Here is a 26801-nt window from a genome sequence, read left to right on the forward strand (position 1 = left end):
CCTGGAGGGGCATTTGTGCTTGAAAATGGGGTGAGCAGCAAGACAAGCTGGTAGTGTTACACTCCTTAGAGGGTGTGCTGTCAAGAACAGTGACACAGATGGTGGCTTGGGATGTCAGGCACATTATTCACAGTATTTACAACTACCCAGAGGTCAAGGGCTGAGACAAGAATTGGATATAAAATTACCCGTCCCTCTTAACACAGTACTATAAAGAAAAATGAAAGGCAATTTCAGAGAGAAATTGGAGAGAAGTAAATTGTTCAAGTTGCTGCCAAAAGAGACAATTATGGACACTTTCTGTGGCAGTCAAATTCTCTTTACAGTTATCATTACAGTGCTGTAGTGGCTTGGAGTCCTTTCAATGGAGCAAGACCTCACAGGTCTCAAAAATTTTTTTTCCATGAGTGTTCACTGTTTCACTAGAGAAAGATACAATCCCATCCCCATGTGGTTTTGATTCTCTATTGCAATGAAAGAATGAGACTGTCCTGTGATAGTCCAGACAAAAAGTCCAGTGGGGAACATTGTGGCAGCTTCCTTTAGTTTGCTGTGTGCTGCTCACGTGAGTGTGCCTTGGACTGAGCAACAGCACTGCAGGAGAAAAGGGCAAAGGCAGCCCCAAGGTCTCCGGAGCAGCCAAAGGCTGTGGTTTCTCTGCAGAGAGTGTCTGGAATATCAACTTAAGGTATTACTGCTCTTGTAACTAATGGGCTGATACAAATGCCTGTGGGACTAGGCTGCAACCTGGTTTATGGAACTGGCCTAGCTTTAAAAAGGAAAGATATGCTTTAATCTCACTTTAAAAACAAAACCAACCCATTGCACTGCATTGAAGCTCTGCCTAAGATTGTTCAAGTTATTACTGTATTGGTCTGATGCATACAGACTGATCAACTAAAGCCCTGGGGTTTTAATTCCTGCCCCAGACAGGTGACCTGAGTCAGTCTTATTTTGGAAATAGCTGTTTTGCAGCTCCCTGACAATGTGCATCTCTGGACCTTACCAAGTTGAGCAGGCACCAGAAAAGACTTACCCATTTCTCTCAAAGAAATGATTTCTAAAAAGGTATGTTACCAGACTCAGCAAAGCAAGGACAGGATGGGTGGTATCACTGCTGTGAGTTTCCCATCTGATAGAAGTCTTTGTTTTCAATTTCTTGAAGGAAAAAAAAAACCCAGCATGTAAAGGCCTTACCAGAAGGGAACTGAAAGAGTTATCATTTCACATATGTAACAGCTTCCTCACAAAATATTTACCAGTAGTAGTTGTCACTACAGAATTTCCCAGATGAATGATTCTCTTTATTACAGTCATGAAGCTGGGGTGGAACGCGGGAAAATAGATGTTTCTAAACCTCATCCCACTGGTCTGCCAAACTACAGCTGAAGAGATCACTTGTTTTCAAAGTAGCTGAGCAAATTAACAAAGTAACTGTTGGTTAGGGGCAGACAACACACGATTTGCTATTGAATATGGAACAATGTGAATCATTCTTCAATCCACCGTAGTCTCCTCATTCGTTTTCATTGCAAGCTGAGCTCTCACTTCCAAGGCAGGCTGTCAGGATCCTTAGTGTTACAGGGGCTCTTCTATTGCTGCCAGGAGCACTCTTTTAGATGGACGGTACCAAGTTGTCTGGTTTTTCAGCTCAGGCCCTCACTGCACAATTCAGGCATGAGCAACTAATAACCCAGGCATTACTACTGCATTGATTTTTGGGCAGGGTTTTCTATCATTTTATGGCACTAAGTTTAGACACAGTTGCTTTATTTTTCTCCTGAGGAAACATAATGAAATTTCTATGAAAGAAATACGTCTTTGCCCATAATTGTGTCATTCTTTGTTTTGTTTTTTCCCCCTTGCAATTTCTCCAGGAACTGACATTTCTATTTCTTAGGCAAGAATTCCCATCCCAGTCCAAGTAATACCTCAGAATCAAATGTAAATGACTGCTCAGCAGTACCAATAGCAACTGAAAACCAGGTGGTTTTAAAAATGAAGAGAATGACAATTAACTGAAACTAAGTACATTTTGACTTGGGTGTACCCCGTCTCTGTCCTCTCCCCAGCATCCTGCCAGATAATGTGCTTCTTTAGTATGAAGACTTCAGAATGTGTTGTTAAAATTGCTGTTATAAACCCCTTTTCCCTGGTGAAACTTTGCCTTCACTTAAAGAAAACTGCACAGGATCACACTGAATGGAGGAGATTTTTTCAATCCTTTTTCATATAAAAATAAAACATCAGAGCACTGAAGGCAAGCAGTGAAGGTTAGCAGCATGGAGGTTTATAACACAGGTCAGTTGGAGAGTCACCAGCTTCTTCCAGAGAAAGTGTAAAATGTGACATTAAATGGGAAATAATAATTCACTCTGCAAGGTCAGCACCTCCCTGTAGAAGTTCAGCAAAGATCAGTGTCTCCAAAGCATTACTGTTTTATTAGTGTGTTTCATTTTGGCACTGAGAATGAGACGACTGAGCAGAGGAGCCCAGCTGACCATTAAAAGGAGTATACCAAAGACTTGTTCTCTAGGCTCACTGGAGATTTCTGCGCATGTGAGGAGTTCTCAGACATGCTAATATCTGGGGGGGGGGAAAGAAAAAAGACTAAACATTCACTTTTGCCTGCTTCCTCTCAGAAAATCCTTTTCTTGAATGAGGAGAGGGAATAAGATCAAATTATGTCATCCTTTCCTGAACTGCTGACCTCAAAATTGAAGTCAGCTCTCAAAAACTCCAATGGCAGAATGATCATATTTACAAAATAGCTTTCTAGTTTTAATTGTTCTTCAGTTTTTGAGATTCTAGAGTGTATTTGCATCATGGTTTCTCTCCTAAAAGCAGGAGTATTGGATATGTGTTTTTAAATGAAAATTTACAGTACCGCCTTATTAATGATGTAGAGTGTTACTGATATCAAGAATAACACCAAATACTGCAAAAGCTCACATGCTGCTTTGACTTCTCTTCTTTGTCTGTAACTTCCTGCTGTGGAAAACATGATCCGTGTTCTCACTCCCATGCTGGAGGAAGAAATGGTCCACAGCTGTCGCTATCCACACTCTGCCACCACTGCCAGGCTTTCTGTTCTCATGCAGGTCTTCCCAGTGCTTCCTAAAATGCCTCAGTCACAACCAGTCAGGTCAGTTCATGGATTATCAATTCTCTGTTTAGATTTAATATACATCTATTAAGCCAATATGCCTATCTGTGCATGGAGTGAATTAGGGAGCACCCACCTGAACTGCTCTGCTGCCTGCCTGCCTGGTGCAAGTGGTAAACACGGGGATGGAAGGAAACCATTCTTGTTGGTAAGAAGAGCACATCATGATCAGAAAAGAGGCTTTCCTTACTGGGCTGAACATGCGTTTTTCTTCCTTCTCATCTCTGAGCTGATGTGCATTGCTCCATATAGCTAAGGACTGAGCATAGCATTAGTTAATCCTGCTGGAACATGTTCTGTATCCGTTTGCTTTGTAAATGGCTTCCCAAAGGGGCTTCATCTGCTGCTTTTCCAAACAGTGCCTGTGAAGCTCTATCAGTTATCATTCTCTAACTAGTGGTGATCTAAACCAGGTTTTTCTTGAGATGTTGTTAACTGTCATAGCATAAATTTAACAGAGATGCAAATGCAATTTACACATTTAATACCACCATGGAGAAAATGATTAAATTACTGTTATCACTTTGAAAACATATTGTCCCATGCAAATAGCTAACAAATTACCCAAGCACTTTGCTCAGACCTTTACCTAAATAATGTTGTTACTTGGCAACTGTGAACACATTTGGTGTCAGACGCAATAGCGCCAGATCTGATCTCATCCCCAGAAAATTATGTCTCAGATAACATTTGCTTCATCTGATGTAGCAGCCCTGTCAAACACTGTTGTCCAACTGCAACTTGTAAGTGGCTTGAACATGCACATTTTTTAATTTCCTTCCTCTCACCCAGGCACATCCTGAGCAGCTAGCACCCTGCCATTACAGGTCGGCACAGACCGGTTGCAAACGGGGCAGACAGCAGCTGGAAGACCGTTCTATGGGTTGGTCGTGGCAAAGCAGAGGCCCAGGCGCTGTGTGGCACTGGAGCCTGCGAGCGTCGGTGAGGCCGCGTTTCCCTTGTTCGCTTCTCGTTCATGCTGGTCCAGACAAGTCGGCCGGGGTTGAGGCAAGGTAATTTTGGCCCAGCGGGAGGGATGAGCCTGGAGGTCAGTATCCCCACCCCGGGACTTCGTGGTCCTGTCAGTCAAGCAGCACAGGCGTCCGCTAAGCCGCTCGTGCCGCGGCACGGTAGCTGCACTGCTACACTCGCCGTTGCTAGGGGATGCCGTTTACGACAGTTTCCCGGCCTCGCCGTACGTCCGGGCTGCTGTACGGTTGACGCTCGGCGGTTGGTTTCCGGTGGGGACTGGTGATGGCGTCCGGGTTTGAGAGCGAGCGGAGCTCGGCGGCGCGCAGGGAGCAGCGGGAGCGGGAGGTGCTGCTGGCGCAGGTGGGATGCCCGGCCCGGCCCGGCCCGGCCCCGGGGGCCACGTAGCCCCCGGCCTCCCTCAGGCCTCATCTTGCGCGGGGTCGGTGCGCTCCTGAGGACGGCCCTGGCCGCGGCCTCATGCCCGCAGGCCCGCCAGCGGCAGCTGGAGGAGAGGGGCGCCCTGGGGAGAGAGCCCATTCTGCCCCGAGGGGAGCTGGGCTGCGGTACTGGGGGTGGTAGAAAGCAACTGGGAACTGAGTTTTTGGCAGCCGTCTGAGTTTGTGTGTTTTGCCACTTGTAGCGGTATTGGTCCACTTGATATTTCACTTATTATGTGATTCTATTCTTACAACATTGGAAAGACCTTGGCTTGGTCTTCTCTACACTCTGTCTTCAGATACTTGTATACATTGATAAGATGATACCAGCCCCACTTCCCAGCCTCCTGTAGGCCAAACAGTCCCAGCTCTCAGCCTTTCCTTGAATGAGACATAAACAGCAGCTCCTCCTCCTTGTCTTCCTGGCTGGTCTTTCCTAAAGAAACAGTATCCCTCCGTTACAACGCTCCAGCCGTGGAGTAGGTAATAACTTGAACAGAAGTGGGACAGCCTGTTTTTCTGGAGCCAGGATGTTACCTGCTTGGTTACGTCTTGCTGTGGTGTTAGCCAAGAATTAGGAGGCTCCCACTCACAGATGCTTTGGTAGAGTTGCTGTGACTTGGAGACCTGTGCTAATCCTGATGCATTTTATTCAAAATCTGCCTATATGCTGTCTTTAGTACTTGTGCAGGAAGCTGCTGATTCTTGTTGTAACTTGTAGGTAGAGTGAATGATAAAGTAGTAAATGGCACATCAGTTAGGTGATGTGACTTGTTTTGAAGTTTAAGGAGTGGGGAATAACTGTATGGAAAGAAAAACATAAGAGGAGGACAGGGTATAGAAGAAGTATAAGGTTGTGATGGTGGGATTTTGAGAGAAGGAAGGCCAAAGTAAGCAGCAACCAGATCTCACTGGGCAAAGATGTTTTCAGAAAAAAATGGGAAAATGGCCTGAATAGCTTGAGGCTTACATGGTAGTGATATCTTTTTCTCAAGGCAAAGTAAGAAGACAGAGAGAGGATTTCAGATAATAGATTGTGTGGATATTTGCCTTGCACAGTTGTGGAACTATTTGTAGGCAATAGAAGTTCCTTTCAGTGACCCAAGTGTGGCGTGATCCTGCACTATGTGCTTCCGTCTTTTTGACAAGCAGCTGAAGGGAAATTCCTTTAAATTAGTAATAGTGAATCATACTATCCTGCAAAAGTTCGTTGTTGTTAAGATGTCCTTTGCTCTACTTGAACTGCTGTATGATTCTCCTTTGCTCAGTTCAATCTCTTGGATGTTCTGAAAATACTCTTAACTGGAAGAAAGTTAAACTCATGTAGGACACCATTATCCTACTTTACCTCTTCTCAGTTGGTGCCAGTTGTACAGCAGGATACTGGGGAAATGCCACTCTCTCAGAATCATAAAACAGCCCAGGTTGGAAGGACCTTGGAAGATCACCTGTTCCAACCTTTTGTGGGAGAAGAAGCCTAGGTGAGATTGTCTAGCACCCTGTGCAGTCCAGAACACCTCCAGTGGTGGGGACTCCAGCACATCCCTGGGAAGGTTGTTCCAGCAATTGATCTCACTGTAAAAAATTTATTTCTTGTATCAAGATGAAGCTGCTCCCAGTGCAACTTGTACCCATTGCCCCTTGTCCTCTCCATGTGTCTGCTTGTCAAGAGAGAGCATCTGTCGTCTTTGGAGGCATCCTTTAAGTATTGGAATACTGTGATCGGGTCCCCCCCGAGCCTTCTCTTCTCCAGGGAGAAAAGAAGTAACTCCTTCAGCCTTTCCTCACAGAGCAGGTTCTCCAGCCCTTTCATCATCTTCGTGGTCCTCCTTTGGACCCTCTCCAGTTTGTCTGCATCTTTCTTGAATTTTGGGGGCCAGCAGGGGACACAGTACTCCAGGTGCGGCCTGACAAACGCTGAGTAGAGTGGGATGATCACATCTCTGCCTCTGCTAGTGATGGCCCTGCAGATGCAGGCCAGGATCCAATTTGCCTTTGTTGCTGCAGTGGTGCACTGCTGACTCCTGTGTGGCTTGTTGCCCACCAGGACCCCGAGGTCCCTTTCAGCCAGGTTGCTCCCCAGCCATGCAGATCTGAACCTGTACTGGGCTCATGGGTTATGTCATCCCGGGTGCAGGACCTTGCGCTTGTCTAATTTGTTAAACTTCATACAGTTCTTGCTAGTCTGCTCTTCCAGCCTGTCTGGGTGTCTCTGTAAGGTGGCTCACCCATCTGATGTGTCCACCTCACCACCCAGTTTGGTGTCATCGAAGACTTGGTGAGGGTGCTTTCAGTCCCATCATCCAGAACATTTATCAAGATGTTGAGCAATGTGGGGACCAGTATTGATCCTGGGGCACCCCACTTGTGACAGGCTGCCAGCCTGAGTGAAAACTGTTGATAAACAGCTACTTTTTGTAAAATCTTTTTACAGTGTCAGGCATTGTTGCAATAGTTCATTAAATAATAATTTTCCTGTTTTCTTATTTGCTTCTATTTCCGTCAGCACCTTAACATGAAATAAAAGTGCTCTGTGAGGATGTTGTTTAAAAATTTTGATATAACTTACTCTTTGCAAACATCTGTTGATGATTTTTACTTCTTTTGCTCATATCTCTGAAATACTACTAAAGTAAGAGATGGAGCATTAAACACCTTTGTGATATTTTTGTAGTAAATGGATTGTGGTATTAAATATGCTGCAATGAATTTGTATTTAACCTCTCATCGTGTTTAGGTAAGTCTCAATTCAGGGAGCTTTCTAAAAGCTGAGAAAGGAGGTTTCATTGCAGTAGTGTTGGAGAAACACTACAGCAATGAGCCACAGCTACTCTCACAGAGAACAGGTTGACGTTGGGGATGAGAGCACTTATTCCTACAGAGGACGTGGGGGAAAAAGGGGCGAAGGTTGGTTTTGGGAGTTTGAGTTGGTACTAGAAGGCATAGAGGCTACCCTTCTTACTGTTAGGATATGTCTCAAGAGGTCTTTAATGGTAATGTAATTTCACAGGTCCTGACTCTCAGTGTTAATATGTTCTTGTAGGTTTAGATGCTGCTCATCAGCCTTGTTGAAGAATATTAGAAAAATCAGTTTGGAGGTTTTAGAATGAAACTAAATCTGATATTTTTTGTTATCAATCAGATGTGCTGTATTACAAGGTATGTATATAGGATCTGTGTAGAATTCTGTAATTTTTTTTTTCCTTCCTTTGTTTTGAAAAGAAACAGACCATCATTGTATTGTTCAGCATGTTTTTAAAATGCCATGAATACAGATTACTCCTAGATGAAATCTTAAAAACATACCTGCAACTTTTGGACGGTAGTAAATAAAACCAAATGCACAGCAGTAATTTCTGGAGGAAGGCAACGCTAATTTTCTGTATACAACAGTGGACTCAAAGTTGACTTTTACCACTCAGGACTGACAACTGGGGAGTAAATAGCTCTATAAAGATGCTACATCATTGCTCAGACAAAAGCTAATAAGTGTTAGAACTTACTGGGAAAGGAACAAAGGGCGAAGGAAATGGTTACACAGACATATTACTGATTTCTGTATAATATCCAATACTGTATGCAGTCCTGGTCCCAGCATCTCAAGGAGAGCTGGACAGCCTTGGAGAAGGCGGGAAGTGTCAGAGCTGATCTGTCCAAGGAGTCTAAAGGTTTTGAGATGGGGAAAAATAGGCTGAAAAAAAGTTGATGTGAGAGAGTTCTGTAAAATTGTAAGTGATATGGAGAAGGGAATAGAGGATTGCTATCTGCTGTTTCTTTCAACACAAGAACTAGGTTGGTTTTATTAAGGGATTTGCAACTAGCCAGCTCAGAGCAGACAAAAGAAAGGAACTTTAAGATGATGCATAGAGAACTATAGAGCTTCTTGTATAGCGTGTTGCAAATACTGACAGTTCACCTTTATCCAGACAAGAATAGCTTAAAAGCAAAAATATATTTTGGAAGTTATTGAATGAAAAGCTGCTGAGCCTCAGATTGCTGGAGGACACAGGAAAATTTGGAGATGTCTCAATTTGGGCTTTACCCAGCTTTTGCCAGCTTCCCTGGACACCTCTGGACATTTTTCAGTTGGGATGCTAGCTTAGATTCTCAGTTCTGAGAATGACAAGAGTGCTGGGAAATTCAATACAGGGAAGCAGGATGGAGTATAATTTGTGAAATACTAGGCACAAGGTTCTACAAGTCAGTTTTTCTGTGGAGTGTAAGAAGGGGTCTTGAGACAATGACATGGTTTTCTACAGGATTTAAGCATTAGAGGTGCTTAATCCTTGCATGGCTATTGAGAAACTTTTGTAATAGGACTTTTCAGTTTCTTACTGAAAGTGCAGATTCTAGTGTTATCTTTCCACTTCTGAGCGACCTAAAGCTAAGTCAGAGTCCATGACTTCCAGGGATTCTCTTTATGTGCATAGTACTGAAATGTACATTAATGATAATTTTTTCATTGCTGCTGTTTATAGAATTGCTGTGTTCATCATCATATATTTATCCTTGAACTATTTCTTTTCCTTGCAGTAAGAACTAAAAGTTGAAGTAAGGAGAGGACATGTTGAAGGTTGGTGGTTTCCCCCTTCTCCCCTTTCTGTACCAGAGTTCTAGAATGTGTTAGTAAAAGTGTATAATAAGCATTTTATCCTATTCAGGTTGATATGGGACAAAGCAGGCTATAGACTTTCATTTATCCTTGTCTTGGCTGACAGAAATCAACTTTGCTAAGTTTGAACTCCATTTTTGTTTTTTATGTTTTGAACTTTTCTTAATAAACTCTCTTCTTAATGAGGCTAAAAGCAGGTTTGGTCATGAGCGGGCATGAAAATCTTTCTTTTCCTCTCTCTGTTCAGAAAAAGAAGAAAGCAGAAAACAGACAAATTAAAAAAACCTAAACTTCCTCTGGGGGTACTTTGCCTGAAGTTTCATGCAGGAAAAAAGTTGCAAATGGCAAATTAGTTGGTAGGGGATTTTTGCTTCCCTACTTCTTACTGGGGAAGGAAGACCAGTCCTCATTTGAAGAAAATTAAGTATGTCTGAAGTTTATGTTTAAAAGTTTATGTTCTGAAGTTTATGAACAGTTATCTGTTCATTAAAATATGTATATTGTTGATAGTAAGTTAGAACAGATTAATGTCTTAAGTGTATTGACTTTCTCTGCTTTACTTGGTTACTTTGATTATGGTCAGACTGCCTGCTCCTATAGTGGTGGAACAGAACTGGGAGAAGACTACTGCAAAGCTTTATTTTGGTGCATTTTGACTGTCTTGCTTGCGAAGGCAAAAAAAGAGATGTGCAGGGACTTTGTACTTGTGGCTAATGTAGTCAAGACAGTTACTTGATGGTTGCAGTCTTGGAAGCTCCTGCTTTTTGCTTTGGGAGAGATGCTTGGGAAGCTGCATAGGACTTTGCTTCTGATAATCTGAGAAGTTTACAGAAATGACTGTACTTCAGCACTTCTGTTTCTGGAAAGATGAGAGGAGATAGTCAACCAACTCGCCTTAAGGAGCTCTTAGTTATAAAATATTTGAACTTTTTAGTCTGCCTTCTGTTCTATAGAGTATGTAGTTGGGACTAAGATAAAAGGGAGCTCTTTAACTCTACTTCTTGATAGTTAGGACAGTGAGGAGTTTGAGAGAACCTTCACTAACTATTCAGAAGTAATTCTCCTCAAATCACCGAGCTCACTAGAAGAATCTGGGACTATCTCACTCTTGCAGATTCCATGTCCACAAAAATCAAGAGATAAAATATACAGTAGATTTTGAAACAGTTATAGAAATAGAATGGATTTCTTTAGTACCTTTTACTTTTAAAACAAGCTGAACAGGAGTTGCTTCTTGTTGATTTTAAAAATTTATTTACTGTTTCATGTTTTTTTGATGGTTATGAACTTATGGTTCTTTTGAAGAACCAAAATACCACTCAACTCATTGATTGAGATGTCTCTCTTAAATTTTGGAAACGTATTCTTTATTTGTGTAGTCTGTCCTCCCAACTGCACTGGTAAAACCCAGCAGCTGGTAATGTTTATGATAATGATCAGTAATCAAATAATTAAGTGCTGACAATCAAATTGTTATTAAGCTCCAGAAATAGCATCTTGTTTTGATGAGTGTGATAGTTCATGACACTACTGTTTTAGTTTGCAAATCTGTAACGAGAAAATAGTTTAATGGGTGTTTTGGTACGTGCAAGAATGTGTACTTTTCCTAGACATGAATGTACTTTTTGGTAAAAACTAGCAGTAATTCAGTCTTGAATTATTCTTGCATCTGTGCTATGACATGGTATTTCTGTACTTTGTGGTTGCTCTTCTGTTACTTTTTTTTCATGGACTTTCACTCTGGTCTCTGAGGGTGATGTGATTTGACCATTCCTTGTGCAGAAATCGTGTCTTTTAAGTGCTAAAGATTACTGATAGATTGCAAGTTCCTCTTGATAGCACTACATATTGATTTTAAAAATAAAGTTGGATGTAGGTAAATAAGACCTCACTCAGTGTTTCAAATGAATATGTTCCTGAAACAATGTAAATAAAATGATGCCTTTGAAACAGGTTCATTGCACAAATACTAATTGTGTGTTTAGTTTTAGTTATTTAGGTTTCTGAAACAAATTGAGATGTACAAGCCATTATTTTTGGAAACATCTTGTTTGATGCTTTTGATTTAGACCTCTACCTTTATTTTTTGTTTGACATTTTTTGATTTATTTTCTTTGAAAATGCAACCTAAAAATAAAAAAAACCCCACCAAGGTGTAACAATATCGCTGAGTTCACTGTATTCAAACTCTATAAACAGACTGTGAAATCAACAGGTTTTCCTGGTGAAGTACGATCAGGTATTTCTTCATAAAAGCATAACCATTGGGTTGTTGCAGTGATCAGTATTTGCCGAGGTGATGGAATGTGTTTTCAGTATTTTATACTACTTCAGTTTTCTGTGGAAAATTAAAAGACATTTCTCCTTATACAGAAATTAATAGCAAAACATATCACTGTTAGGGTTATAGAGCTGTTATTTGTTGGAAGTTGCTTCTGTGCTGTAATACTAAGCACCTCTTTTTTCTTTCCCTTTAAATCCTTTATGAAGTGATACATCCCTGACCCACTCTGTTGAAGGAAATAAGCATGTCAGTATTACTATACTCACTTAAATCTTTGAGTAATGTTAGGAGAGTAGCAGCACTGAGAAATGAATGCTGCCTTTTCACAAAAGATTTTCAGACTTTTGACAAAGCATGTCTAGATGCATTTTTGCAAGCAACATCTTTGATTTAACAGACAGGTGATTTTAGAAGGGGAGTGATGAAGACAGATGTCTTTATTGTTAGTTTCTGTAAGTCCTTCCTCTAGAGCTCACTCTGCCACAGGAGTGGAGAGGTCCTACATTAAGATGAAGTATCTGCCTATGGTTTCCTAGCAGCAGTAGCTACCATCATGCATCTGTTTAGCTGTTGTATCTGCAGCTGTACCAGCAGAAACAGTTACTGCCTCCCAGATGTTTCTGACTGAAGGTTGACATCTTCTACAGCTGGCTTTTAAAATCATGTCTGGCTGTTCTGTAATGATTATTGATCACGAGAAGCTTAAATTATTTAAGCGATGGTCATCTCAGTGACCTATCTTCTGTGCCTTTTGGCAGGTGAAAATGACAAAGAGCAGTGATGTTTCCAGCTGTCACAGCTGTGTCTGGAGGAGGTGGAGGTACAGGCAGCACTCTGACCCAGTTGTCATTTGGCAAGCTGGGATGGAAGCTAAGCCCTTTAACTGTGTTTCTACTGCTATCCTACTTGGGAAAGCTTCGTGGATGTAGCAATAATTGGAATATTGAAGATAGAAAAACCAGTCTAAGCATTCACGGAAATAAGTGTGTTATTCAGGTAGAGAATTGTTAAAAGAGATCAGAATTGCAAGGAATGGTATATTCAGGTTCCCTGAGCTTTGGGGTGATGGAAGCTGGGAGGGTGATCCAGGCCACAGCAGCCTTTCTGATAGCTGAATATTGGAGCTGGTAAATGAGTAGAATGGATTGAGTGATAGGGTGGGAGGTGGTCCTGAAATTTGAAATAAAATCTCATTGTTTGGGCTTTGGGTGCCTTATATTAATGTCTGAAGGACTGAGCTAGGTGTTAATGTCTTTTGAACTTATATAACAGAAAGCTGTTGCCAAAAGGAGATTTTCCATACTTCCTCCTCCTTTTCCTTTCCTCCTCAAAGTGCACATTTTTTTCCTTGCTCCTTGTTCTTAAACTGGTAGCCTTGATGATCTTGCCAGAGGGCCAGCACGGCAGCTTGATCTGCAGGAAGTTGCACCCTGCTTTTGGTGGGATTCATTTTGTATCAGGGTAGTCCCTGAAGTCCCTTGAGGCTGGAGTGTAGAGACAGGCCTATGCAGAGTAGGTGGTGGGAACATGTGGGTGGGAGTGCACAGAGGAGGCATATGGGAACGGAGCCCTGCCCTTCAGTGGTAGGTAGCCATTACAGCAGCTTAGCTGTTGCTCTCTGTGTTGGATGTTTTTGTCATGCTGGATTGACCTGGTGTTGAGCTGTGGAGTTTCTTCTTTCTTGTTGGAGAAAAAGGGAATTTTTCTTCTTTTGGATGGAGAAGTTCGCTATTGAATGGTGGTGATTTACCATCTGAAGAACTAGAGGTTGACTGCATTTAAAGATGGCAAATTGCGTGGTCTCTGTAATGGTATGGAAAATTTTCTGTGGCTTTTGGTGAGAGCTGAAATGGTAAACAGAGTTGGGGTCAGGAAAGAGTGTTGGTTAGAGTTTCTGTGGGCTGGGGAGGGAGTTTTTTAGCCTCACTCCCTAGGTGACATCTCTCCATCTCTTCTGGACATCTGTTGTGTAACAGCCTCCATTTATTGTGCAACCTAGACATTGGCCATTGACAGTATCTTTGATCTTTTCTGCTACTTCCTCAGGTGTGATTTTCACAACTTCTGGTGTTTGTGTCTGTAGTGTATTACAGGCTGTTTGGAGCCAGTTTTATTCTTCATTTAGCAGATACTATTGTCAGCAACTATGCAGGCTGGCCTTAATGACCTGCCTAATGAAAACCAGAAAACACTTTCCCTGAACTTGATTTCCTTCCTCATTCAGTTGGGGCTGTGAAATCCAAGACCCTTTGGCCTGCTTGTGGTAAAGACTACAAAACTTGGCTCTATTCACCTTGGCAAACTGTAGCAGGTTGACACTGGCTGGATGCCAGGTGCCCACCAAAGCCGCTGTCACTCCCCTCCTCAGCTGGACAGGGAAGAGAAAATATCATGAAAGGCTCGTGGGTTGAGATAAGGACAGGGAGAGATAATTCACCAATTACCATCATGGGCAAAACAGACTCGACTCGAGGAAAATTTGTTCAATTTATTACCAGTCAAATCAAATGAGAAATAAAAACTAAATCTTAAAACAACTTCTCCTTACCCCTCCTTTTTTCCTGGGCTCAACTTCACTCCTGATTTCTCTACCTCCTCCCTCTGAGGAGCGCAGGGGGACGGGGAATGGGGGCTGTGGTCAGTTCATCACACATCTCTGCTGCTCCTTCCTCCTCAGGGGGAGGACTCCTCACACTCTGCCCCTGCTCCTCCATTGGGGCTCCTCCCATGGGAGACAGTCCTCCATCAACTTTCCAACGTGAGTCCTTCCCATGGGCTGCAGTCCTTCACGCACTGCTCCAGCCTGGGTCCCCCCATGGGTGCCGTCTTTCAGGAACAGGCTGCTCCAGCCTGGGCCCCCTTGGGGTCACAAGTCCTGCCAGCAAACCTGCTCCAGCCGAGGCTTCTCTCTCCACAGGCCCACAGGTCCTGCCGGGAGCCGGCCCCAGCGCGGGCTGCCCACGGGGTCACGGCCTCCTTCCGGCATCCCCCTGCTCCGGCGTGGGGCCCTCCCCAGGTGTGGGTGGAGATCTGCTCCCCCGTGGAGCTCCATGGCTGCAGGGGCACAGCCGCCTCACCAGGGGCTTCCCCAGGGGCTGCCGGGGACCCTCTGCTCCGGCGCCTGGAGCCCTCCTGCCCCTCCTGCTGCTCTGGCCTTGGTGTCTGCAGGGCTATTCCTCTCACACGTTCTCACTCCTCTCTCTGGCTGCAAATGCTGCGTGACATTTTTTTCCCCCTTCTTAACTCTGTTCCCCCAGAGGTGTAACAGAGGCTACCACTGTCACTGATGGGCTCGGCCTTGGCCAGTGGCGGGTCTTTCTTGGAGCCGGCTGGCACGGACTGTCGGACACAGGGGAAGCTTCTAGCAGCTTCTCTCAGAAGCCGCCCCTACAGCCCCATTGCTACCAAAACCTTGCGATGCAAACCCAATACACAAACATTGCTAATACAGTGCTGTAGAGTAATTACTGTTTTTATAGCACCCTACTGCGAGACCTTTCAGAGTGCTTTGCCAGCATTATACTTTACCTCATGTTTGTTGCAAAGGAGACTTTGAGCAACTTTATTAGAGTGTTGCAGAAGTACATAATGTAGCACGATGCATGCCCTTCTGGACAGGTTGTTGCTTTTAATGGACCTCCGTGTTTGTGTGTAGCATGCACTGTCATTTGCATAATTAATAAATAACTTTGAAATAGAGGTATTTCAGAAATGTAGCATCCTATCTTTATGGAGAAAAAATGTAAAAATACTGCAGTGGTGACCTAAAATGTACCTAATAATAAGTACTCCTCTGTAAAGGGGAAAGGATAAATTGTTGGCTACTTCTGTGGTATCATAAAGTATTAATGAACCTTAATGTAAATTGAATGCTTGAACTCCTGTGGGTTGAGAGATGTGAAACTATTAGAGTTGGCCTTCATGCATAGAACGATGAGTCTGACAGGGGACTTAATTATAAAATGTAGAAAAGGAAGCAAAGCTAGTTAGATGCTAGTAAGCCCTCCGTTTTTATAAAAGACAAGTAGAGTAGAAAGATAAGTTTTGCAGCTAATAAAGTGTAGACAGATTTTCCTCCTCCCCCACCACTTGAAATATTTGTGTGTGTGTGTCTGAGGGGAAAGCATTCATCAGCAAGAAAAACGAATATTGTAATTTGATGGTAGAGGGAGCTCTACATAGTTTTTAAAGATAGAAAGGATCAGATGGTATTGCTGCTAACTTTCTAGTGTCGTGTTAAAATGTTAATTTAGGTGAAAATACAACTTCTTTCATAGTTTTAAATCTCTAGGCATCTTTCTCTTTTTTATTTTACATACAGATATTGTTAAGAATCTCCTGTATTTTGTATCTTTGTCTAAGAGGAAGCAAACTTTGACCTGATGCTTTGGTGTCTGTCTCTCTCTTTTTAACAGTCTGGTGGTATTGCCACTACAGATTCATCTGGCCCAGTCCTCTTTCATTTAGTATTCAGGAGACAACAGTCTGCAGTTTGAGGATGATTTCTAGTCGTTCTGTGTTCTGAATATGTATTTGTATACTACAGCCAAAACAATGATCCACCTCTTTTATTAGGATCATATATCTCAATTACCTAAAAAATACTTGTCTTTATTTTTTCTGTTTATTCTTAGATCTAAGAAAAAGTGTAAAAGCTTCTTTTGTACCTTATTTGTAATGATAACTTCATTTTATACATTGTATATTTGTAACTTTGGTAACATGAAGGAAATAGTAATTTTATTTAAAATATACCTGTTATTATAGAGAAGGGTAAGAGACTACATACGTCTTTCTAGGCAGGCAAAGAATGTATTAAATGAAGACATGTTGACAAGCTGATATTGATTTGCCTTTATCTGAAGTGTTTATAGATTTATGTGACTAAGAGCTGCTGAAGGGGTGGAAGGGAACTGTAGACTCGAGCTGCAGATCTTTCTCAAGGAAAAGTGAAATGGAGTATGCAGAAATCTTGGCAACATGTTTCATGTTTACTTGTGGAGCAAACAAATTTGGAGTCTGTTTTTGTTGTTTTTCCCATCTAGAACTATGTTCAAGTTTCCTTTATATCCACTTTCATCTGTGTCCAGTTACAAGCTTATGTTTTGTGTGTGTGTGTGGCTTGTAGTCATTTTGTGAGTTGCATAGCTGAGGTTATTACCCTTCACTTGTCCATGAATGTGGCATGCTTAGTTACTTTATTTTAGTCAGGTGAATATATTTTTAAGGCAGAAGGGCCATTGTCATCTGTATGGACTAGAACAGAAAATACCAGTTGGTGATTTCCATATGAACTTTCAAGGGTGTTGTCCCAGATGGATACATGTCTTAGGTGGCCAGGGTTAGCCAGTGAGCTGTCTGGATCATGGGGAGGTATCAGGAAACATACCTGCATTTTTTGGAGTCCTGGGTGGTTTTGATGATCCTGTGTTATACTTGACAGCTATTTCACTCTCACTGAATTATAGTCCTGCTTATTCTTTTGTTGTTTTGTTTATCTAGAAACTGGAAAACTGTTTTGATATTGGAATAAACGTGCTCTTTCTTTATACCTGCCTTTTAAATTTTAACATGTAGCATTCACCCTTGTAGACTGTCAGCTTCATTCTAGAGATGGAAGTCCCAATCTTGGCCTCTTTATCTGAGCGGACTTAAACTTTTTTTCTTTTTGGTTTTGCAAAGTCCCTTCTTTTAAAATTAGTAAGTCTGGGTAGCGGCCTTGCTTTGCTTGCACTTAAGTGCATTAGAAGGTTTATCACTTTCTGGGGCTTCTAAGAAAGTAGATGATGAAGGTTTAAAAGGGTGCTTTGGGCACAGATGTTTAGAATTTTGACTACTTTTTTTTTTTTGGTTCTTTGTATTACTTTCAATATTGCTAACAACAATGTTCAAAAATACAACAGCACTCCTACCTTATAAGTTAGCTTTTTTTTTAAAAAACTTTTAATCTTATTTTTTAGCATGTATTTCTGTTCATTGAACCTTTATGGTGTACTGGTCATTCTCCTGCAAGCCTCTTATTCTATCTGTACAAAACCTGCAGATTTCCTTCTTGGCTGTACCAAAAAAGAGAAACTGGCCTGTGGTAGGGAGGTTACTCTTGTGCAGTGCACAGGATTGTATCTAGAGTTTGTTACTCTAGATATTTTGATATCTATGTATACTCTAGTAGTTTGATTAATTCTGTTAATCTAGAATTAATAGCTGACCAGGAGGAAAGACATCAACTTGTTGTCTATCTCCTGAGATTTTTTTTTTAAGTATTGGTCTTTTTTAAACTTGTATGCAATCTCTTGACTTATGATTGAAAATACTTTCTGGTAAAACTCAGTGTTTCAGGATGAAAGCCAAGCTCCACCTTTAGTTATTTTAAAAAATCCCCCACAGGCAAAAAACCAAAAGCAAGCTCAAACTTGCAAGACTTACCTCACACAAAATTAAAGTTTTAATAATATAAAATAACTTTCTTTCTGTTTAATCAGGTGTGGTGATATATTGCACTTTGGGATAAAGAGTTTTCCAATGGCAAGTTATATTTAAGTAAACTTGTTTGTGGAAGTCATGTTTCTGCTGAAAGTAATAGAGGGAACTTCAGAGGCTGAAAAGTTTGTTATTTTATTAATGTGGCTTATAAAAATCCTTTTCAGGAATTGAAACAGTCTGCAGTGATTGTTATTTTTTTCAGTAATAGTATTAAAATATTTCTAGTTTTGTCTCCATAACCAGAAAGGGAAGAACATTCTGCAGCCCAAAATGCTAATCCTTATATACTTGTATATTCCTCGAGAGCATGGATGATTTTTGCAGTTCCAAGTTTTGCACCTAGCTGAGATATTTTCAAAGTTGTATGTGCACAAAGATAGGCTTGCTAACTTCTCCAATTGACAGATAGTGAGCTGTGTTTTGCAGTGGAATAATTGCCCAGAGAATTTTTTTTAAGTAGGAAATCAGAAGTCCACTATATCATATCTCATATATCTCATATCATATCATATCCAGTTCCTGAAGGTTGTAAGAACAGAAGACTTCTCAGAATGAAAGAATAGAAGTTGCATGTCTTTGTATCACTCTTATTTAGGATGATAGGATGAAATCAGTGCTAGGGCAGCTGCAAAGCTGTAGCTTGAGGGAGGAAAGTGCATAATATGTTTTAGCTGAATTTTCCCTTTAACATGTAATCCAAAAGTATCTTTCTTCTGGTCCTCTGAAAGGAAGAGTTCTCAAGCACGCTTGTCAACATTGTCTATTGGTTGTGTCAGTGTGACTTACAAAGGTGTGGCTGTAAGTGAATGCTACTGAACTCTGGTTATTTTTCTTCTGTGTTCTTCTTAGGCCAAAATTAGATATGAAAAGGAGCGGAGGCACAAGCTGCTAAAGCATCTACGAGGTGAAGATACATGGATGCTTGCTGATGTGAATGAACAAGTGGAACAACTAGAAAAGGTGACGGAAGTGTTAATCATTGAATTGTGTTGCTAGCTTTACAGCATTTACAGCATGTGAACAGAAGGCTTTGAGGACTTTAAGACAATCTTTAAAAACCTCACAATTTCTGAATTCAATATTAGCTTTCTTTAAGTGGAAATCATCTTTTACTCACAAAGAGGAAAAATTCTGTCATTCAGTTCCAGCTTTAATTTCTACCAAATGCAGAAGGGCAAGTGCTGACAGACAACAGTAGTCCCGTAGGAAGAAATCTGGAGGATCCAAGGTTTCGTAGCAGTCCCATTTGTGGTGATTCACAGGAGAAACCGTAATGGAACCTCAGAATATTGAATCCTTTAGTATTAGTGTAGGAATTCTATTCTAGAATTATTAGAATTCTATTCTATTATTCTACGATTCTAAATCTGTGCAGATATTTCAACAAAGGACACTGTACTGATGATGTAGTGATTTCCAAGGAAATAGATTTGACTGAAATGATTGTAGTGTAGAAGATATTCTATGTATAGTGCCCTTAGTACCAGTGAAAAAGATAGGGAAGAAAAGTTGATTATGGATGTCAGGTATGCCCTCTGCCCCCCACCCCAGTAGAAGAGAGAGAGGGTAGTAGAATTAAATGTAGCTATGTCCAGCTGTGTGTGTTTTACCTTTTTCAGTGTGGTTTGGTAAGAAGGTTGTGATTGTTTTTCTTGTATGTGGGTGATTTGGTTTGCTGGATCTCATTTGCAAACATTTACTTGTAGAAACATTCTGTTCAGAAAAAAAAGAAAAAGGATAAGCATTCAAAAAAAGCTAAGAAAGAAAAGAAGAAAAATAAGAAACAAAAATCTGAAAAGGAGGATGACTTACGTGATAGTTCTTCGGTAAGTAAGAAACTTTAAAATGCTTCAAGTGACATTTTTTAAAACCTGGACTGTTTAAGTCTCTGTGGGTACACATGGTTAGTAAAATTAAGATTCATTCTTACCATTTTCTGTTGATAAAAAATGTGGCAAAGTTTGTCTTTTCAATATACTGAGTATTCACTCAATTTAAATGATGCTGTTATGTAAGTGCTTGTGAATTTTGTTATATTGAATTCACTCATTAGGAACTAAGGAATTTATAGTTTTTCTGCAGAGAGAAATTGGAAAAAATCCTCATTCTAGGGTAGAGTGGAAAATTCATAGGTTCCCCATATGTATGTATGTATGTATCTATCTATATCTATGTATCTACCTATATCTGTGTATCTATCAATGGTATATGATAGAGTGATATGTCTAAAAGTACAAATACTTGACTGTGATTTTAAGCATGAGTTACTCCTGCCTTTTTCCATGAATGTTCAGCCATGGAAACTCCCAGCAACATGGGAGTTGTATGTGAGTCTGAAGGAGGCTGAAACTTGTGCATTTGAAACTGCAGACAGATGCCTTCGCATTGAGGGGCCCTCTGGTAAAACAGTATGGAGACTATGTTAGAAATCTGGGTGCTGCTTTCTGCCCATGTTGTGTAAAACATCCTCCCAGCATTTTGGTGCAAGTCAGGTAGCATTGTGATTTTTTTTCTTTTCAGAAAGCCTCTTTTATTGAGTGAAGGAACATACAATATGATGAGATTTATTTTCCAGGGACTGATGACAGAAGTGAACTATGCTTTTCAGTGTGGGAAGTAACCTAAGCCACAAATGTCCACCATTTCCCATGGGAGTCATCAAAACTCCTCAGATGACATCACAGTTCTGGCTGATACCTTCGATCCAAAGTCTGTTATTCCTATGACAGTTCATGTAAATAGCAAAGAAACTCTGTTCAATGGAGTCCTATTTGCTTCAAGTGTAAAATCTCAGTACACTGTTTGCAAATGCAATGGTAGGAAGTTGAATATGAAAATAGGAAGAGTTAGCATATACAGTGCTTTATATTGTACTTTGCTACTGATTTTACTTTTTTAATGTAAAACATACTTAATGAATTTAGATTTTTTTAATTTTGTTGTTGTAATGCCATAAAAATTGGTTTTTGTTTTGGTTTTATTCTGACAGTTTTAACTTTAGCAGTGTTATGCTAATAAACTGCCAGTATGAACTAGTGTTACATACTGTGATATGCTGATGAAGTATGGTGGAACATTTTGATCATGAAGGAGCAATCTCCTATGGGAATATCAATATTCTATTTTTATTATCATTATTTTAAAATAACAATATTATATTAGTAATGCTTAGCACTGAGCATCAATTTTGATTGTCAGTAGACTTGGTAAGTATTGTATTTTATCAACATATAACAGTATGTTAAGGTGTTGTTATTATTCTTTACATTAAACTATTTTTAGGATTCTTCAGTTGAATGGGTTGAGTCAAATGTGTCACAGCCAGATAACATAGAAGAGGCTTGGAAGGCCAACAAGCAATCAGATGCTGTGAAAGAACCCTCCCTGCAGGTGAGCAGTCTGATAACTACTCCAGAAATAAATTCAGCATGACCAAATGTGAAACGTGCTTAGGTTTCTTGAAAGCTCTTCTGCAATGTGTTGAACAAAACCTATTTTACAGACGAATGTCTTTGTGTAGCTAGATAAATGTTACATTTCATTCATCGGAGGACTTCTCTACCTAATAGTAGAAGTTGTGGAATCTCCATCCTTGGATATATTTACAAGCCATCTGGACATGGTCCTGGTCTCTAGGTGGCCCTGCTTGAGCAGGGGGTTGGACTAGATGACCTCGCGAGGTCCCATGCACATCCTCTTCTGTTGATCCATGTTGATTGCTAATGTGGGCATAGATACTATTGTATCCCTTGAAGATAGGTTATTTTTCAGTTCCTTTTCTTTCTTAGAGGAGATCTGAGAAGTGCAATGTTGTATTTAGCCTCTGAAACTCTGGGGTGTTACCTAATATAATTTTTAAGTAACAGCGAAAGTGTGACATATAGCATCTATTGAAATTGACAACTCAGACTTGAACTCTACTGAAGCTATGAGGACTCTTCTGCAAGGACATGTTTCAAAATAGGTGTAATCTTGTCATTTTGGTTGCTATACTATCCACAGAAATGTTCCAAATACTTGGTTTTGTAGAGTAGTTGTTTATAATGTGTATGTCACTGCTTTCTTTTGGGGCTTCAGGTTTTGTGTGTATAAAGGTAGTGGGTACATCTAGGCTTTTTATATGCTGCTTTTTTTGAGAGTGTAGTCCTCATTTTTAAAATGTCCTTAGTCCGGCTTATGTTTTGTAAATGCAGTTTTCTACCTGTTATTGTCGGTACAGTTCACAGAATTTAGATGTGTAACTGTTTAATTTGAGAGTGCAGTTAGTGCCTAGGTATCTGAGGTGTGAACTACGCTCAGTGAGTGATGGCAGATTTTATATAAGCTAGGAGAGATGTAGGGGGTCATGAAGTCCGTATTAGCAAGATGAAAAGGAATTGGCCTAGATGTACAGTGTTTGTTTAAGCAAATAATAAGCAGTCTGTACAGTTTACATGTTTACTAGTGTCTTAAATACATTGTCAAGATGTATTTCAAATTACAGAAAGACATGAAATTACATGAAATTTATTTGTGTAAGTGAATATTAAAAAATTGAAAGACTTCATATTTGCTTTTCATTAGAGTATTTCATATGTGTTTGTAAAGCCTGTATTGTTTATTCTAAGTAATGTTTGTCAGTAGTTGCACTGGTTTGATTTGTACTTAAGCCATGTTTTTGTTGGAAGTATGAACACTGATTCTTTGTGTTTATTTTAAAGAGAGAAGAATGGATGAATTTAGACTTCATGTCATTGAAAACCACATCACTAGCATCTGTCAGAGGTGAAAGACACAAAGAAAAAATATTGGAACGACAGAAAGCTCAAGAACTTGAGCAGGTAGGAGGAATTAATATATTAACTTTTTTCTGCATCTTACTAAATTTTATGTTATGAACGAACCAATGAATTGGTTCAAATATGTAAGTCTTTGTATAGTTTTTAAACTAATGGCTGATGTGTTGTGTGATAGTGATTTTAATTAAATTGGTCAGTTATTTGCTCTGTTTGGGATGGGAAGGCTTCATACAGCAGGCTTATCTTGTGGAGAAAAGCCTTTAAACTATCTTCTAGGTAAGGAGAAAGCAAGTTTTGTTAGTACTAAGTTCTGTAATATTTGAAATGCTTCTGAGATGTTTTACTTAATAACAATGATGGACTGTTGGTCTGGCCTTTTTTCCCATGGTGCATGTGAAAAAAGCACCATTGCTTTGTGTGATAGAAGCTTACCTAAGTTTCTGTGTTAAAGCATAGGTTGCTGAGGCTTGTTTTTTCCTGAAGAAAGAATTCAGAACAGTTGCTGTGCCTTTCATGTGACAATTGTGCTTGAACACTAGTGGATCAGGGTCTGGTGGGGAAGGAGTTGCTGTCATTAAATTAGTTCTGTTTACTTACAATTGCTGGCTGGTTCATTTGTTCATTCAGCTCCTTAAATGCAGTGTAGTCTGATCTGAAAACATAGTTGCTGATCACTACCTAATATTTACTTGTCCTCACATCTCACAGAAGGCCATTTGTTGCTGTTCGTTTTTCCAATTAGTTGTGTTGTGGCTAGGAGCCAGACTGACCTGGAGTGCTCTTCTTGTGTAGTATGTGACGTTTGGTTATTGTCTTTTGAGAAAGGATTAATCTTTTTGTTCCCCACATAACTTTTTGCTGAACATTTTTTCTGAACTGTTGAAGGACCATTTAATGTAGAGATCTTAAATCGCCAGGATGTCAGCATGTATTATGTGGTTAATGACAATTTATATGTATTTTTGATCCTAGAAGAATATTATTTTTATAGACTCTCCCACACAACTACCTCCTCTCCATGCAGGTTTATGCTTTTGTGTTTTCAACACCAGAGTGTCTGATCTTTCTTTGATACCCAAAACAATGTGTACAACAGATGCATACAGCCTGCCAGTGGTGGTGATGAATTGATGATATAACACAGACAAATTCAAAGTTTTGTCACTGCTGGAATGCCTGATCAACCCTTTTCTCCAGTGGACTTCCTTGCCTGCTTCCAGAGAAGTCAGTTGACAGCATCACAATAAGCAATCTGGTTTGAGGGTGAAAAGCAGTAACCTGAGGTAAAACTAAGAGCCCTCATAGCAGCAGTGCTTCAGGCGCACATGTGTATTACTGGTACACTGGCTATGAAGTCAAACATTAAAACTGCTTTTGTGTTATAAGGGTGCCAGCCAAGCACATGTTTGAGAGCTTTGACTCAGGATGGAGAGTTATGTTTATTTCTACCTGTCCTTAGACATCACAAGTTAGGAGTAAGCTGTTCTATTCCCACACAAGTCTCACAAAATTTATCAACTGTTCTAGAAAATGCAAACCATATGCTATGCACACATTAAAATTATTTCTGTTTTAGGCCATGCTGTCTGAGAGAGAACTGAATCCCTATTGGAAAGACGGTGGTACAGGTTTGCCGCTGGAGAAGGATGAAGCAGCTTTAGTTAAGAAAGGTAAACAGCAACTTTTAGTAATAATCTTAAATTTCTGTCTCTGTGTTGCTAACAAGTTACTACAATGTTGATGTAAAGGGACTAAGAAAAACATGTAATAACATGAGATTTGGATGAAAATTCAGTCGTGAGTATTGGGTTAGTATAGTTTGTTGTTCTGCAGAATTTCCCTTCTCTGTTTTTTAACCTTGAGTGGTTTGACCTTCAATATCTTTACAGAAATTCTACATTTTGAACTAATTAAAGGAAAGCATGATTTAACCAAGACAAGATAAATTGTTGTCATCTCGTTTCGTTCCTTTCATTACATTACACAAATTATAGTGTTAAAATATTCAACTGCAGAAGTCTGAGTCACATTAAAATGAAGTACATTACAGATGCAGTTCGTAAAAAATATTATTTCTGTAACCTTTTCGCTTTTGTTACCCTAGGGTTATCCTGCCTATTTCCAGCAAAAGCAGTTAGAAAAATGTTTTTCACAATGTTGTGAAGCATTTATTATGCAATAAGAAGGGTCCTTGTATTCTGTCAGCAGGGAACAGTAGGGTCCCTGGCTTTTCCCTTTGGAAGCCTTTCCTTGTGGACAGTCTGTCCTACAAACCATTAGCCTCATGCCAATTTTAGGAGTCACAGAGATCAGCAATCTGTAAGAGGTGACAAGGCATCAGTGAGTATGTGTTGTGAATATTAAGATCTCTGCTAGTTTCTCAGGTGGAAAGCAATGGGTTACTCATAAATTTTCTGAGAAGGTGAATGCACTTGTTTGTATGTAAGGGGTATGCTAAAGAATGGACACGGAAAATGGAAAGAATAAGAAAGTTCTTTAATTGAAAAACCCCACAACTTCTCATATGACTCTCCTGTCTTGGAACCTGCTTGTTGTGTTCTATGGTAAGATGGAGAAGGTTAAATTAAATCAGAGGTATTACTGAGGTATATCCAGCATTAACTTATAAAGACATGTAATTGTATTATTATATTCTTTCTATTTTTTGTTTGCACCCCTTCAATTATTACATTAAGTTTAGGTGAAGGTTTAATGTCACGTACAGAGTAAGCTTAAATAGGATTAACTACTGAGATATAAAACTATGGCCTCTCATTGTTTTCTACTTTAGTTACAGTGGTAGAAGATGCTGGATTAAGTTGGTTACAAAAATCATATCAAAGGATGAAGGAGCAGGCTGAGAGAGAGAAACGAAACTTTGAGGAGATTGTAGCTGAGAGATATGGGGTAAGGATCTTCAATTAATTTTGTTTCATACTAATAGATACTTGGAAAAGTATTACCTTATAAAGACACAAATACTTAATGTGTAGCATAAGACATGAGGAAGGAAGCAGGAAAAAACAGCCTTTGAAGCTTCTCTCAAGTGATGAAGAGTTTAAAGCAACCCAGGCTTTTATATTTTTTTTGTTAAATATTTTTTAATATGTGGGATCTTATAGCAAATTAAAAATACTTATTGTCTACATCAGGAAGTTCAAATGATCCCAGTTACCAAGTACCTGTGTGCTTCCAAAATTATGATGTATACTGAAAAATATATTTTGTTCTCCTTTACATAGCAGATAATAATAATGCCAGGATAATTTGGAGAGCTTTGTCAAATTTCACCACGTAGGAATCTTCTGGCCACTTGTGATCTGCACAGTCCAGATAAATTGAGAAAGCTGCTTGCTTCTGAAGGGTTTAAAAGTCTTCAAAATTTATTTTTAATAAAACAGTCTGCCATAACAATATTAACCCTTTAAAGCCTGCTCTCCCTACATATTATATTATTGTCTGTAAAAGTATTGTGGGGCGTGGGGTGTTAAATGTAACACTATGGCCAAGATTTGAGTTTTCTGTGGGTTTTTTGATTAAGTTGGTTTGCTTGTGGAAATCTTAGGTAAGACGGTATCACTTCATACTATTGTCTCTGAACTGAACTGTAGTCACTCCTGAATGATCAAACCAGCATGGTCAGTGCTGGTAGAAATTATTCAGTGTCAGTGATTGTAAAGAATATTATTTTAAAGAATCTTTCTCAAGAAACTGGAGTTCAAACAGCATGAACCACTCTGGCTGCTGAAGTACAGGATAGCGATTGAAAGAGAACCCTGCCTGATTTGCTTCGTATGTAATGCTTTGAGGGAAAGAAGAAAAAAAAAAAAGTAATTGGTGGCTTTTAATTCAGCCCAAAAGAGGGAAGGGGAACAGTCCAGATTTTGCATAACTGCCTAATGGATAGAGTATTTGTCCAGAAAGCCAGAGACAGGGATTCAAAGCCTGTTTCCAGCTAAAGATTTTGGACCCACTCTCCTGTGTTTTTAAGAGTTTAACTAGATTGTAAAATGATTTAGTGGGAACATCCATTAGTTCTGTAGAAGCTGAGCATAAATGCAAAGTTGAT

At 40.0% G+C, this 26801-nt stretch overlaps 1 protein-coding gene across 1 annotated transcript in view; it reads left to right on the top strand.

Moving 5' to 3' along the window:
• The first annotated feature begins 4219 nt into the window (after positions 1 to 4219).
• The window catches only part of CWF19L2 (CWF19 like cell cycle control factor 2), an 86094-nt gene continuing 63512 nt past the window's right edge, over positions 4220 to 26801 (top strand). Inside the window, exons 1-7 of the mRNA XM_082014221.1 lie at positions 4220 to 4498; positions 18804 to 18914; positions 19661 to 19780; positions 21237 to 21344; positions 22655 to 22774; positions 24309 to 24402; positions 25524 to 25639. Of these exons, the coding sequence (XP_081870347.1) occupies positions 4421 to 4498; positions 18804 to 18914; positions 19661 to 19780; positions 21237 to 21344; positions 22655 to 22774; positions 24309 to 24402; positions 25524 to 25639 (747 nt within the window). The 5' untranslated portion in view covers positions 4220 to 4420. The remainder of the gene's footprint in view (positions 4499 to 18803; positions 18915 to 19660; positions 19781 to 21236; positions 21345 to 22654; positions 22775 to 24308; positions 24403 to 25523; positions 25640 to 26801) is intronic.

Source organism: Phaethon aethereus (assembly GCF_964289735.1).
Source record: "Phaethon aethereus genome assembly, chromosome: 1".
Lineage (NCBI taxonomy): Eukaryota > Metazoa > Chordata > Aves > Phaethontiformes > Phaethontidae > Phaethon > Phaethon aethereus.